Source organism: Boleophthalmus pectinirostris, unplaced genomic scaffold, assembly GCF_026225935.1.
Source record: "Boleophthalmus pectinirostris isolate CB_2022bp ecotype Guang Dong unplaced genomic scaffold, ASM2622593v1 HiC_scaffold_19, whole genome shotgun sequence".
Taxonomy (NCBI): Eukaryota; Metazoa; Chordata; class Actinopteri; order Gobiiformes; family Gobiidae; genus Boleophthalmus; species Boleophthalmus pectinirostris.
Genome location: NW_026571140.1, coordinates 3461115 through 3476086, shown reverse-complemented (window position 1 = coordinate 3476086; position 14972 = coordinate 3461115). Strand labels below are relative to the sequence as shown.

The 14972-nt window shown below is 38.9% G+C and overlaps 1 protein-coding gene across 1 annotated transcript in view; it reads left to right on the top strand.

Moving 5' to 3' along the window:
• bbs4 (Bardet-Biedl syndrome 4) overlaps window positions 1-14972 on the top strand; it is a 60468-nt gene that overhangs the window by 23741 nt on the left and 21755 nt on the right. Inside the window, exons 6-10 of the mRNA XM_055154848.1 lie at window positions 1895-1967; window positions 5144-5197; window positions 6539-6666; window positions 9532-9586; window positions 10713-10781. Coding sequence (XP_055010823.1) covers window positions 1895-1967; window positions 5144-5197; window positions 6539-6666; window positions 9532-9586; window positions 10713-10781 — 379 coding nt within the window. The remainder of the gene's footprint in view (window positions 1-1894; window positions 1968-5143; window positions 5198-6538; window positions 6667-9531; window positions 9587-10712; window positions 10782-14972) is intronic.

Genomic DNA, 14972 nt, shown 5'->3' with positions numbered 1-14972 from the left:
GTCCAGGGGGAACCAGATGAACACAACAGGAAAGGCCTTGTTCTTAACTCCACTCTGGTGTTTCTGTTGGTGATGAAATGGTCACAACACAATCGGTGTGCGTGACTAGTGCACATCGCAGAACATGGGTGATGAAGGCTTGTGGGCGGAGGCTCATACTGGGACAGGGGTGGATGATATCTCAAACCTCTTCAGACATGTTTTTGATGAGGGAAAAACATTACACTATGCATATACATGGTAGAAAGCCACTAAAAGTCAATTTTGCGTGATACTAAACTTTGAAACTCTTTGCAGCAGCCCAAATGCATTCACTTTTCTATAAGGCATTCCCAGCATCCTAATTCTTCACCACTGTTTATAAAACACTTAGAACAGGGTTTATAAAACACTGCTGCTAGTTTCAACTAGCATGCTAACAGCTCTCCAGCATTACGGCTCAGTTTGCGGACAATAAAAAAACCTTCACACTGAGATGCACACTGCACACAGCTGCTTTTAAAATATATCTGTACTGGGACAAGACAAATTTTCATTTATTACATGAAAAGAAAATTGGGTACAACTCTATGAACTGTATTATATTGGCTGAGAATTTCAAAATTTGCTGTTTTTGGCACCTGCTCCCCACTGAAATAGTTTGGTTTTAGATGATATCACAATATTCTAGAACACCTCCAGATCCAAAGAGCTGGAGGGCTGCTCAAAAATGGGTAGAATTTGTCTTGGAACTGTCAAAATGCAGATATTTTATCCTGATTTATGGTTAATGTCTCTGTAACTATTGGGCCGAAAACTGGAACAAAGTTTATTTTTTACTAAAACACAAAAAAAAAACTCAGCAGTTTTTGGCTTTACTCAAACAGAAATATACCTGAAGTTTTGTATCATTCATTCACATGTTTACAACACAAACCCCGCATATTTAAAAGACGTTCTTCTCTCAAACAGAAAACACTGTTCCACCTTGTGACATCATGTGGTAGCACAGGAAGTGCTCCACTGTGTTTTTAAACTCCACACACCTTCACTAGAAACACAGTCATGGAATTTGCCAGTCTCTACTGAACTAAAGTTAAAGATACAGTAGCTTCTTGACATCATAAGGTGGAACAGAGCATTTTGAGTTTTGGAGATATAGACAGATTCATCAGCCGGTTTCACTTAGTTGAAAACCACCATGACCTTTAGGATTAGGATTCGTTCGCTCTACGGTAGGCGGGTACTTTCTTTATTTAACCAATCACTGCTATTTGGTCGTGAAGTATGTAATGCTCCAAATCCCATAGGAAGAAGGACAAAAACGGTTCCCCTTGATAAAATTCACCAAACATTCTCTTTGGCTTTAAATCCTCGATCTGGGGAATCGTCGCCAACACAGAATGTCTGTCTTTGTCTACATCCATCTCGACCGCTTTGTTTACTGTTGTATTGTTCCACAAAGGGACCCAGACAAGTGCGACAAGTTTGACATCATGGCTTCACAGCTCACAGCTGATTGGCTGGTGGTCTTCCAGGGTTCTTCAAACCGTCTAGTGTATTCTGACTCCTGACCTAGTTGCTGGAAATGAAATTGAGTGTAGGCACTAGGTGGCGCCAGCCTGACTAGTAGACAGACTAATAATGAAATAAAAACTCAAGACATGCGTGAATGAAACTAAACAAAACACAACTTTTGTTGAGGAAACAGCAGTATAACATGTGTTAAAGCTCACATGAGTCCATTTGGTGTGATATAGGACTTTTAAGACATCAGATTTCTTGTCACCAAATGGTCCTTTATAAATCTCTCTATTCTTGACATTCTTGTGTTATATTCTGAGTGTTTTGATGCCCACACGTCATTAGCTGTGCTCTATTGAAAAGTAAAGCTGTATTGTTTTTGTTTGTGTAGATTCCTCTTGGGGAAGCACAAAGCAGCCGTGGAGTTTTACCACGAGGCAGCCAAACTCAACGACAGAGACTGGGTAACTACTGTGTCCTCTTCACTCCACACTCCACTATGTACACACAAGCACACACGCACACACACACAAACACACACACACACACACACACGCACGCATGCACGCACACACACACACGCAGTGCAGGAACGGAACCAAGTAAAAGTAGTAAAGTACTGTACTAAAGTAAAAAATTGTAGGTATTTGTACTTTACCTAAAGGTGCACTGTGTAACTTTTTGTCATTGCTCTACATGAAATGTTCCACAATATGACATTAAAATACCTTACATTCACTCAATTACAGGTGGTTTTATTGCTCAAAAATACCTTAAAAAACCCCACAACATTCTAACTGTGAGTGGGGGTTGCCTCTCCACAGATCTGACCTGTAACTTGGTCTGGTTTGGTCTCCATGAAGACAGAAAGTTTAATACCATACTGTGACACATTCCAGACAAAGCAATAACATCTGACTGATCCTCTACCAGAAAAGTGACACAATGCACCTTTAAGTAGATTTTTTCATGTGATACTTTTACTTAAGTATTTTTTTGCTCCGATATCTGTACTTTTACTTAAGTAACAAACCTGAGTACATGTCCCAGCTCTGCACACAAGCACTTTGGGAGCGTGTCATTGCGTATGCAGAGCTCCTCACACGCAGACGCTCTGTGGGGGAGTGCTTTTGTTGATTTATCTCCTGAGCTTTCACACTGAACCATTGTGTCTCGTGCTTCCATTTGAGAAGATGTGAAACGTACAAATATGCATATGCAAATGAGCGAGGCGCTGTGATCACAAACAAGTCTGGCAATTTATGTTCGCCACTTGTTTCAGGCTATAGGAAGATCACACGTTTTTCAAATCACGTCTGAGCGATGTCGATATAAAAAAGCGTCACGTTGGCAAATTCTCGTGAAAATGACTGAAATAAAGGAAAACATATACAATGCAAAACCAGACTGTCTAAGAATAACTACATAAAAAAAATAAAAAATCTTGTATCTTGCACTAAAGCTGCATTGCGTAATTTCTCTGGTGGTAGATTCATCAAATGCTTTTCTTCATGGTGATATTGTCTAGAATGTTTCACAGTATGGCTTTAAACATTTCTATCTTCATGGAGACCAAACCAGACCAAGTTACAGGTCAGATCTGTGGAGATCAGAATGTCTGTTTTTCTAGTTATTTTTGAGCTATAAAACCACCTGTCATTGAATAAATGTAAGGTAGAGCTGTTTAATGTCACACTGTGGAACATTCCAGACAGAGCCGTAACATCTCTACAGAAAGAAGCAGGTGATGGACCCCCAACCAAAAAGTTTAAATATGAATATTTAAATATTTTTGACTAGTTTGGATTGTTTAAAAAAAAAAAAAAAGTCTAGATACACAACCAGGCAAAATTTCGACAGACGTTCTCATTCATGTTTCTTCTTTATTTCTATGATTATTTACACTGTAGATTCTCACTGAAAGCATCAAAACTATGAAACTATGACACATACTGTATGTAATAAACAATAGATACATTCAAAATAACTCTAAAAGTAGTAGTAGCTTTAGCTTACCACCACCGGCTATGGAGTGAATGAATAATGCTCTGTAAAGCGTCTTTGAGTGTCCAAAAAAGCGTTGTATAAAACTGATGCATTATCATTATTAATATTATTATTTAAACTCTAACTTTAAAACTAGATTTAAATGTAAAAGTTAATAAAAATAGCCTTCACCCATTGCTTTGTGCCCTGTTTTCCACTCTTGACATTTCCACATCCTGACACGACACAGGAGAGTTCATCATGAAGGGTTTTCAAATGCTCTTCACAAAGCAAAGGCTGGATTTGAATAAAAATATTTAGTTGAATTAGCTTTTTTATTTACTACATAATTTCATATTCCTTCATATATTTTTGATGTCTTCTGTGTGTATAGAAAATGCAGAAAGTGGTAAACATAAAGAAAGAAAAAAAAGAGAATCCAAACATTTGTCTGACTGTGTAGTAAAAATGTTAAAACTAGTGCATGTGATTTTTTCTTTTTTTACCTGATTACAATTTTATTCATTTGAAAATGAATATAGGAACTAGTCAGAAATACTTCACTGTATTTATCACTAATCTGATCATCAAAAATACCAGGTGATACTGTCAGTCAGAGGTGGGACTTGTGAGTTGTGACTTGGACTCAAGTCAGACTTGAGTCACTATTTTTACGACTTGAGATTTGACTTGATAAAATAACCACAGACTTGGGACTCGACTTTGACTTGAAGGTCAGTGACTTGGGACTTGAGTCACTATTTTTATGACTTGAGATTTGACTTGATAGAATAACCACAGACTTGGGACTCGACTTTGACTTGAAGGTCAGTGACTTGGGACTTGACTCGGACTTGAGCCCTGTGACTTGGGAAGATCTGATGCTTCTCCTAAAAAACATATGTTTTTAGAAAATATTTTTCTCTTTACAGTTGATAAATGTGGCGCTTAATTTTACGGGAACAAAGTGGAACATGTCCACGTTTCTATTTGTTACTTTGGATATAACTGAAGTACTATGAGATGGTATCCTCAAATGTACTATAGTCATATACAGTACAATACAAACAGAGGGAACTACAAAGAACATGATCCTTCCATTTCAGTGCAGACTAAAGGACAAAATAACTGTTATGTAGCACTTTTAAATCTGAATTCTTTCTATTCTGACTGTTATGATTCACACTAGGATCTTGTCTTATATAAATACTCATATACCATGACTTTTTAAGTGCAATTTAGTTATATAAATATAAGTTATATAAACAGTAAAAATCTAAGTTCTATTTTGTGCTTTTTTGGTTTAAAGACTTGAAATGACTTGAAGCTCAAAGCACTTGAGGACAAAGGGTTGAGACTTAGTTGAGATTTGCAAAAGAATGACTTGGTCCCACCTCTGCTGTCAGTTAATCAGTAACTGTTGTGTTTGGAAGACAAAGTACAATGCATTTTTAACTATTTCTTTCTTTTTTGTCTCTGTCACTTTAGTGTGTCTTTTTTGCATCATTTTCCTCATCAAAATCAGAAAGAAATGTGATTACTCTATCCTAGATACATGTAATGATGACGTTTTTGCAGAGTTTTACCACAGACTGTATGGGTATTACACTGTACCTAACCTGACTCACTACTGTGTGCCGTTTCCATGTTCCAGGAGATCTGCCATAATCTGGGAGTGTGTTACTTCTTCATAAAAGACCTCAAACGTGTGAGTATTACCTGTAGTATTGCTTAGAACATATCTGTTTGCGTATGCTTATTTGAAATGCCATTTTCATTTTCTGTTATGGAACATTAGCTTTACTGAGCTTTAGGGCAAGATACTCCTGCCTGTACTGAGTTGTATTTAGATGATAAGGATTTCTGTGGGACAACAGCAGAAAGGAGAAGCTGAAGATTTTAGTTTTTGATATTTATCTGTAAAAAAAAAATAATCAGACCTCATTCTCAGCAAGTCTGTCTTCATACAATGTTTCCTCATATTTTTTCTGCATACATAATTATTTGTGCATGAACTCACATGCAGATGTAGCCATTACATTAACTGGCCGATATATCGAGCCAATATTTGGACTTTTTAGCACGTCAACTATCAGCCTTAAAACATGAGCACAGGTTGATATTTTGTTTCAGTCGATTTGCTGCCTAAAAAATACACACTAAGCTTTATAATAACACTTTAATAAGAAGCAGTAACTGCACTAAATGTGACTCACGGCTCTTCTATGGGTCTGTGGGAAAAAAAATCTGTGGGAGAGTTTCTATTACTGTATTTTCAGCGCAATAGGGCGCTCTGGATTATAAGGTGCACTGTCATTGAATGGTCTATTTTCTAACTTTTTTCACAAACAAACCGCACCAGACTTTAAAGGAAACACAACAGTTCAATGGGTCAGTCGGACTTTGTTTGTGGCGTTCACGGTGACTCTGGGCTTTGTTCAGTTGTGGCGTGTAGGGAGGGTGCTGTCTGGGACCACTGGATTGTCGGCGTGTTCGCAGTGACTCAGTTGTTCAGTTGTGTCTAGAAGTGGCACATTGCACTCGCTTTTTCGGTTTGTTCCACCGTTCTGTTCCTCATCGGCATGGAGTGATGAGTGTGTCTGTGGGTGTGTTTCGTTGTGCGGTCGCTGTCTGCTCTGTGCGTGTTTGCGTGTTCTGCGGGTGGTGCGGCTTTGTAGTTTACTGAAGTCGTGCTGGGACACCCGAGTGGATTCGTGTATAGGGCGCTCTGGGTTGTGGGGCGGCCAGTCGTTTTTTGATGGGGCTGGAGGCTTATGACGCGGAAAATACGGTAAATTTAAATAAGATAATTTGAGGAAAATATTCATTATCGCCCCAAAAATATCTGCAGTTCTTACCAGCCATCGGTTGTTCTGGATTCTAAACAATCTGAGATGTGTAATACTTTTAAGAACTTTTGTTACACCCCCTTTTTGTGGACTAATTAATCGGCTGGACTATGTCTTTAGTCGACTAATAGTTTCTTTAGTGGACTGCAGCTCTTCTGGTCTAAGGCAGCTACAGTCTGACTCTGTGCTTATTTTTCCAGGCTGAGGAGCATCTGAGCGCGGCGCTGCAGTTGAACAAACACGAGCGCTCCTTCATGATGCTAGGGAAGGTCCACCTGCAGGCCGGAGACACAGACAAGGCCATCGAGGTCTACAAGAGGGCTGTGGAGTAAGTTAGCACATCTTTAAGACACTGAAGTATGTGTTTTTAAAGCCCATTCACCATCACCTGATCATCTTATTGACAATAGCTGTGCAACATACAAGGACTGGATGGAATATTTTAAAAAGTGTCTCTACACATGTCCAACACTCTGGCTCACTAGGAAATTAAGTCCTATGTCCAAAATTCCGAACTGTCCCTTTCACAATTCTATATGAAAAGGGGTTGTCTGTGGAGTTTAGGTTTTTAGTCCCACTTTAAAATCCATAAACATAACCTAACTGTGTCCCCAGATATGAGATAAACATGTTCAATTCAAATATATCGTTTAATAAGAACAAATGTAATGCTGATTTATTCAAAATATCGGACATGATGTTCAGATTGTTTGTTATAACTTGGTGTTCTTTCTAAAGCCAATTATCCAATCACAAAGCAGAATTTATGATTGTATTGTCATTGTCACAGAAAACAACTAAATAGGCTTTATTCACGCTTATGTCACAAACCAGGAAGACGTTTGGAAACATGCAATGACAACTTCCGGTGTAGCTCCCGACACTGGCCTCACCGACCGACTGTGATCAAACCATGGATCTATTAAAATAACTGGATACAGTATTGCTGCTTGTAGCTGCCTCGAGTTGACGTAGTGGCCACTCAGTGGTTCTACAGTCAAAAAAATCCCATGGGCCGAGAGAAGATTTTTCTCATAGAGGCAATGTAATCACAACCTGCTCGTGTTCGGCTGACAGGGCACCTACAACTTTCAAAAATGTCGGATTTTGTGGCGATTTTTACCTGTTTTTAGATCATAAACTTTTTCTCGCTCAAAATCCTTCAGTTGTCTTAAAAAAACGCTTTATATTAGTTAGCTCTGGCTCCGCTCTGCTCCGCTCTCGTTCCTCTCGCTCTGATTGGTCAAAGCGATCACGTGATACACGAGCCTGCGCTCCGTGCGTGTGGTCGCGTGCATTCGCGTGTGCCCGTGGGAGAAAAGAGCACTACTGCGCATGCTCGGTCGGCCCACAGCCACCGGAAGTACCTAGCCGGGCTAGGCTAATCTGGGATCATGCGCCATTGAGCTCAGCCCATTGACTTGAATGGGCGGCCATTTTGGAACCTGGGGGCTTGGATCAAACCCACTGAAGTAAATGTGATCAGAGGTAAAATGAAGACTGCAGATGTATGTGCTGTTTGGAATCATCTGGAAATTCTGTGTCAGTGGGGAAATCATGAAAACTGAGATCTGGTTGGAATTGTTGATGAGCCGAACATAACGGAACACTACAATGACATGGAGATGAAGAAAACTGGGACATATTCTCATTTGTCCTAGATTTTGTCAGACTTACTACTACGCACAGAGCCCAAAGGAAGTTGTCATCGCATGTTTCCAAACGTCTCTGGTTTGTGCCGAAAGGATGAAAAAAAACAAAAAACTACCATTCAAACAGCAAAAACACAGTTAAGTCGCTGATTTAGGAGTTGATTTAGTGTTTTGTTCCACTTTAAAATCAAAATACAGTTCCTTTAATGCTTCAGTGACAGTGATGTCAACAAAATACCATAGGCAGTCGCATTCACCCTTTCCATTCATTCAAGGATTTTAGGAAAAAAAAACCAAGTCAATAATGTTGCTATGCACTCTCCAGGGTCTCACGGTCATGGAAATCCTAGAAGAGTCATAGACATGGAAAGTGTCATTTTCCAAGCCTGGAAAAGCCATGGGATTTTGTTAATTCAATGAAAGTTTTGAAAAGTCTTGAAATTTTACTATCTCTTTCACGCAACTACTAGTCTGATTCATCAACTGGTTTCACTTCGTAGAAACCGTCTGACCTCACAGTGTTAGCATTCGTTCACTCAACCGTAGGCGGATATTTTTTTTATTTAACCACTCGTTATTTGGGGCTAATTGGGATTTTCCCAAATCCCGTAGGAACATGGGTAATAACGTCTTTACCCTTGATAAAGTTCACCAAACATTCTCTTTATTCCAGCTTTAAATCCTCGATCTGGGGAATCGTTGACAACACAGAATGTCTGGCTCTTCGCTGACTGGCTGATGCCCGAACTTGCACTTCCGGGGTTTTTACGAACCGTCTATTTTATTTTGATTCGTGACCTAGATGCTGGAGAGAAATGAAATTGAGTGAAGGCCTTTAGGTGGCACCAGCAAGGCAACTACAGCATTATGTTAAGTTCTCATGAAGCTATTCTGATTATTTTTTTGTTTAAAAGAGACGACAATAAATGCACTGACAGTATTTTGAATGTTAAAAAACTATAATCCCAAACCATAAGGTGGGTGGAAAGGATTGACATTTCATATTTAGCCCTAAAAGTCTGATCAATTCTACACAAAGTCATGGAAAATTCACTTTAGGTTATGGAAAAGTCATGGAAAAGTTTTGAAAAAGAGTGGGAACCTTGACTGTTATAACAGTATCATTTAGCAGGGACTTGGCTGTTATCTTAGCTGTATAAAGCCCATTGCCTCCATGAATACATAAACAGCACAGTGGTTGATACTAGATGATCAGTGCTGCCTCCTGGGGGTTGGGGTTAAATGGTTTAATCAGGGGTCCTCCTCACACTGTTGCTTTAAAACACAAGTCCCCCACTGTGAGCCCTCCTCACCTCCCTCCCTCTCCCCCTCTCTCCCTCTCTCTCTCCTGTCTGAAACGAGCATGCGCCTCGTCCCACAGGCCGTCATTAAAACTCCACTCACCCGCTCCCAATAATTAGTGCTTAATTGGATATTATTATGTTTACCCAAGAATTTGCACAATAATGAACAGAAGAGCAGATTAATAGAAGAGCTGATTAAGTTGTATACGTTTTTAATTGTCTTTGTTCACCTTTCAGATTTTCACCGGAGAACACAGAACTGCTGACTACACTTGGCCTGATGTATTTACAGGTACGGGAATTTGCACTTAGATACATTTACTCAGATACATTTACTGAAATAAATAGTCATTTTCTAGCAGCATACTTATACTCCTACTTAATATTGTATTGAAGTAAGAGTACTTTTACTTGAATAAAAGTTTTAATTCCTCTTCCCAAGTCTACAAGTGACAAAAACTTTATTTATTTTTATTTATTTTGTATATTTATTTTATTTTTTAAATATAGAGATTGTAGAAGAGCTGGAGAAATAGTTTATTTTGGATACATTTCTGTTTTTCTGTCTTATTTCATGTTCTAAGTATATTTTTTTCATTTTATGTTTTATACATCGCAAAACTGCTCCAAGGTTCATATTTGTAGCCTATATTTATTTTAAATTTGTATGTTGTTTTTTTTTTAAGAGAGAATTGCTGAATAAATGCATTGTGTAACTAAAAAAAAAAATCTTTTGAATAATCGTGATTTCAATATTGACTCAAATAATCATGATAATGATTTTTTCCATAATCGAGCAGCTTTATTTAAAAAAGTATGTTTCTGGTACTGCACCTTAAGATATAATGTTTATTTTCTCAGTTAGATGTCTGACCTTTAAAAATACCAGATTTTGTGCATTATTTAATGTTTTGTCCTTCAAATTGCATCACATTTTAATTCAATTAAGATGTGTTCTTACAGTTGCTCTTTAAGTTACTCTAACTTGAGTTTTATTTTTTCTCAAATACTTTTTCACTCTTCTTTAGTAATTTCTTGGATCACTACTCTGTACTTCTACTTCAGTAATATTTTGAAGTAACATTACTGTTACTTGAATCCAATTTTTTGCTACTTTACCACCTCTGGGGATTTGTAACATAGTAAACAAACTCGAATGCCAGCAGCTCTTGTTTTTAGCCTCATTTAACTGCTTCTCTTCTTCTTGCGCCTTCTGCTGGACACAGAGATGTTTTTTTTTCTTGACTTACAAATCAGGACGAGTGTGTGGTTTTCTTTTGATTTGATGATTCTGTGTTAAAGTTAGGGAGCGTCTGTATTTTGAGCTGTTTTGTTGGACTTAAAGACAGACTGGGCTTTTACTGGACGGACACTCGTCTGCAGCCTGTAATGTAACTTTGTCTATTTCTTTTTTCCAGCTCGGAAAATACCAGAAGGCGTTTGAACATCTCGGCAATGCCCTCACTTTTGACCCCAACAATTATAAGGTATGTGTCCAGACTGTGTGCATCACAGAGGTCACAGACACTCTCAGGGTTTAGGTGTTAGCACTGGGAATCGCAGAGTCCCTCATGATTCAATACGATACTCAATTGATCACAAGGCGATATTATCACAATGATGATACATGCAATAACTGATATATTTCAGTTTTTTTTTTAAAGAACCAAATACATTTTAATAACAACATTTCTTTGTTAAATCACTGCTTGTTCAAAGTCAATATGGACTAAACCAGTTATAATTAAAACTTTGAATATGTCAAGTGTATTGCATAAACAAGTTTATTTTGTCTGAACCAAACATCAAAATTGCAGCACAGTCTACTTTGGCTCTTTACGAGGGCGGGCGCTTTTTCTCTCCTCTCCTGCACCTTATTTTCCCTGCTTTGCTTCTTTGTCTTGTCTAGTCTAGTGTCTAGTGTCTTATACTTTAGAGAGACTCTCTGCTTTGCTCTTCTGAACCTAAATGAACTATGGATTTTGTAAGTTGGTTTCTCAACGCAATTGACATATTTTTTTCAATGAGGAACGCAGGTTCAGGAGGAACCTGTTTGCCCCAGTCCGTGGAGGACATAGAAGATATTTACCTATTCAGAACAATGATTGCAGGACTTTTGCTGATTGGATTAGGCATGGCACTGATTTTCTGAAAAATTTGGATTACTGAGGCAGCTGTTCAAAGCCCCACTTGTCTGCCTGGAATGACTGAGACGAGGAGTATAACTGAGAGCACTCAAACTTGTGACTATGGGCTGGGTTCCACTGGTTGGATGGACATGGTGGCTCTAAATCCCAATATTGGATAACATCTTGGAGAAAACTCAAAGCTTTGCAAAGAGGAATGGACTTGAGACCGATATATGAACAAAAAGAGCAGTTGTGGAAATTGAAAAGGCAGCTGCTCGCTCTAAACCCAAACAACACGAATCCTATCTCACTGGCCCTCCCCAGACAGCGCCGGTCGCAAGACCGTTCGGTATCAACTCTTTACCCCTCCCCTGCCCTGTTACTAGTCCTGTGAAATGTTTGTAGTGTGTTTTGACTGTGCTGATGTCACAGAGGTGTTTTTTTGTGCACTCTACCATATTATGCCCTGATAGAAACATGGTCTGGAGCTGTTCTTTTTTTTTTATCCTCATGTTATGCTGCAGTATTTATTCCTATCTGCTCCTGTCTTCTGGTCCGTTCCATGGGGTCTTCCCCATGTCATATTGTATTGTATGTTTGTGATGTACAGATGGAGTGACAGGTCAAATTTCAATTCCTTTGTATGTCAAGGCGATATATCGATACAGAGCCCACGATAACAATACTGTATCAACAAATTTAGTATCATGACATATGGACATTTAGATATTTTAGCACAGCCTTATTATTAATGACTGAATCACTGCATTTCTATAGGGCCTTTCAAGACAGCCAGAGTACTTCACAGTGCATTATTCATTCACTCCACACTCAGTATTATGTATTGTTACTATATCCTACTATGTTTATTTATGAATGTAAGTCTTGAGACATGCCTTCAATTTACAATGCATTATTTATTCACACTCGTGGGTGGTAAGCAGCATCTGTGGTAGCCTGATGGAAGCGAGGCAGCTAATCTGCGTATATTAACCTCCCGAGAACGATCAATCACTCCCTCACGCGCTACATTCAGGCTAAGCACGGTGGGTGAAGTGTCTTGCCGAAGGACACAACGGCAGTTTGATCTGAGCTGGGTTCATACCGCCAATGACTTAAACAAAAACTGTGATTAACGAGGAGGTATTATGCAAAATCCACTTTTTGGAGCTTTCTACCACGTTATAAGGTTTACTCATCAAAAACATGCCTGAAGAGGTTTTAGATGTCACCCATGTATGTTTCAGTCATTTTGGCAATCTCTCCCCTGTCCTATTCGTCACCCATGCTCCCACACAACAATTCTCCATGAATATACAAAAGCAGGATACAAAACTACCATTTAAAGGGTTAGTTTGGGATTTTTTACATAAATCTCTATGGCATCGTTGTGAGCAGTGTCGTGCATCAACACTGACTTACCCCCAACAACGTCCGGTGAACCGAGATACTGGCCGTTTTCGGTGCTGACGAAAGTAGTCCGGCAAGTTGGCCTGTGGACAGTATAATAAAGTGTTTTTCTTCTCAAAAGAGTGATACATTTGCATCACAAAACCACTGTCGCCTAAAAAGTCAGACCTCATAATCACTTGGCACTATTTTCTTTCCGTTCATATCACTGCGCGCTGCCGCCAGGTGACAGCCGCGCACGAAGCCATCACTTTCTGCAGTTGTTCGGCAGTGTTTACATGCGCAGACCGCCGCGATGTGAGAGAGCTAATGTGAGAGCTAGAGTGATAAGAATATTAGTGCTGTCATGCAATTAAAAAAATTGAGAGATTAATTAATTATGATCTGTAATTAATTAATCTAATTAATCTCATTTTAATCTCACCTAAAAATTGCTGAGAAAAGCCTTCAATTTGAGGTATTTTCATTTAAATTCATTATTACATTATTGTGGCAGATCAAAAGACTGATATAGATTTAAAAAAGTGACTTTATAAAGTCATTTATTGTTTAACAAATCTCTCCAAATTGTCTGTTGAGCCCAAGTCTCCATGAATAAGAAACTGTTTGCTGTAAAGTAGCAAAGACGAGGAAATCTGAACATAATAACTTTTGTCTACTTAAAGACAATAAAAAGTCCAGTCTTTCCTTCACCATATTAAAAATATTATTGATAGAGAAATATATATGAGATCACTGGTTTTAGTCCTGGTTTAGACCTACTTTAGTCCTAGTTTAGTCCTGGAATGGATTAATCCTGGTTTTAGTCCTGGTGTTAGTTCTGGTTTAGTCCTGGTTTAGACCTGGTTTAGTCCTGGTGTTAGTCCTGGTTTAGACCTGGTTTAGACCTGGTTTAGTCCTGGTTTATACCTGGTTTTAGTTCTGGTTTTAGTTCTGGTTTAGTCCTGGTTTAGACCTGGTTTAGACCTGGATTAGTCCTGGTTTTAGTCTTGGTGTTAGTTCTGGTTTAGAGGCGCACAGGAGGAAGCGCGGTTTACGCTGCGTACGCGAGAAAGGAAACGTGGTCCGCGCGTTCTCAGGTTAATGACGATGATGAAGGTGTGTGTTTGTTTGTGTGTGTTTGTGTTTGTGTGTGTTTGTGTGTGTTTGTGTGTGTTTGTGTGAGTTTGTGTGCGTGTCCCCTCATGTGGCAGGTCACTATAGGACAGTAGTGCAGACATCATGAGCCTATGCAGGTTGTTTTCAGGTGATATTATATTTGTTATTTTCTTTTATATTTCACGTCAGGAGAATAATTTCCAAGACACGAATGTGTTTTTCCCTGTGCACTGCTGACTCTGTTCTACTGACTCTTCGACCTCGTCCATTGTGCGACTGACGCCGCCAACGTGAACATGACGTTTACATCGCTCTTACTGCACGCGTTTTGTGTGGGTTTCCGGCAATGAGTGGAATTACCGAAATAAAAAAATGTATAAATGTGTTTTTTGTGTGTGTGTTGTTGTCCCAACAACACATAAAAACAGGTTTTATAATAAAGAAACTCACATACAGAAACACTAAAGTTAGAGATTAAAAATGAGATTAACGCGATTAAAAAACATAACGCGCTAAATATGACTGTAATTAATTAATCGCAATTAATGCGATAATTTGACACCCCTAAAGAATATATCTAAAACATGGTGTGAACTCTTGATTATCCAGGCTGTAACAACAAAAATCTGGCTGAATCTCCACACACATTTCACTGTTTTCCTGTCACAGACTTTGCGCTGAGGAAACTTTGGCTTCTTGCCTTTGGCTTCAACGTGGAAACCAAACCAGGTAAGAACGAAGAAGTGCTGCTATGTTTACAAGAGAACAGACTCAAGAATCAGATGTAACTCTGTGTGCAGTAAATCACTCAGTGTCATATCACCAGTGAAGCTTCTACAAAACATAACTTTATAAGTCGACTGTTATTACTATTGTAAATGTGGCGTACACTATTGGCAGCAGCTACGTGGACATGTGGATGATTCCATGTTTCTATTAGTCGTCCATGCTTCAGTCACAGTGGAGGCTCTATGTTCGCTGTATACGAGTTTCTAAATGACGTGATGGTGATTGTCGCTCACTCGGTCTCTCACGGCTCCA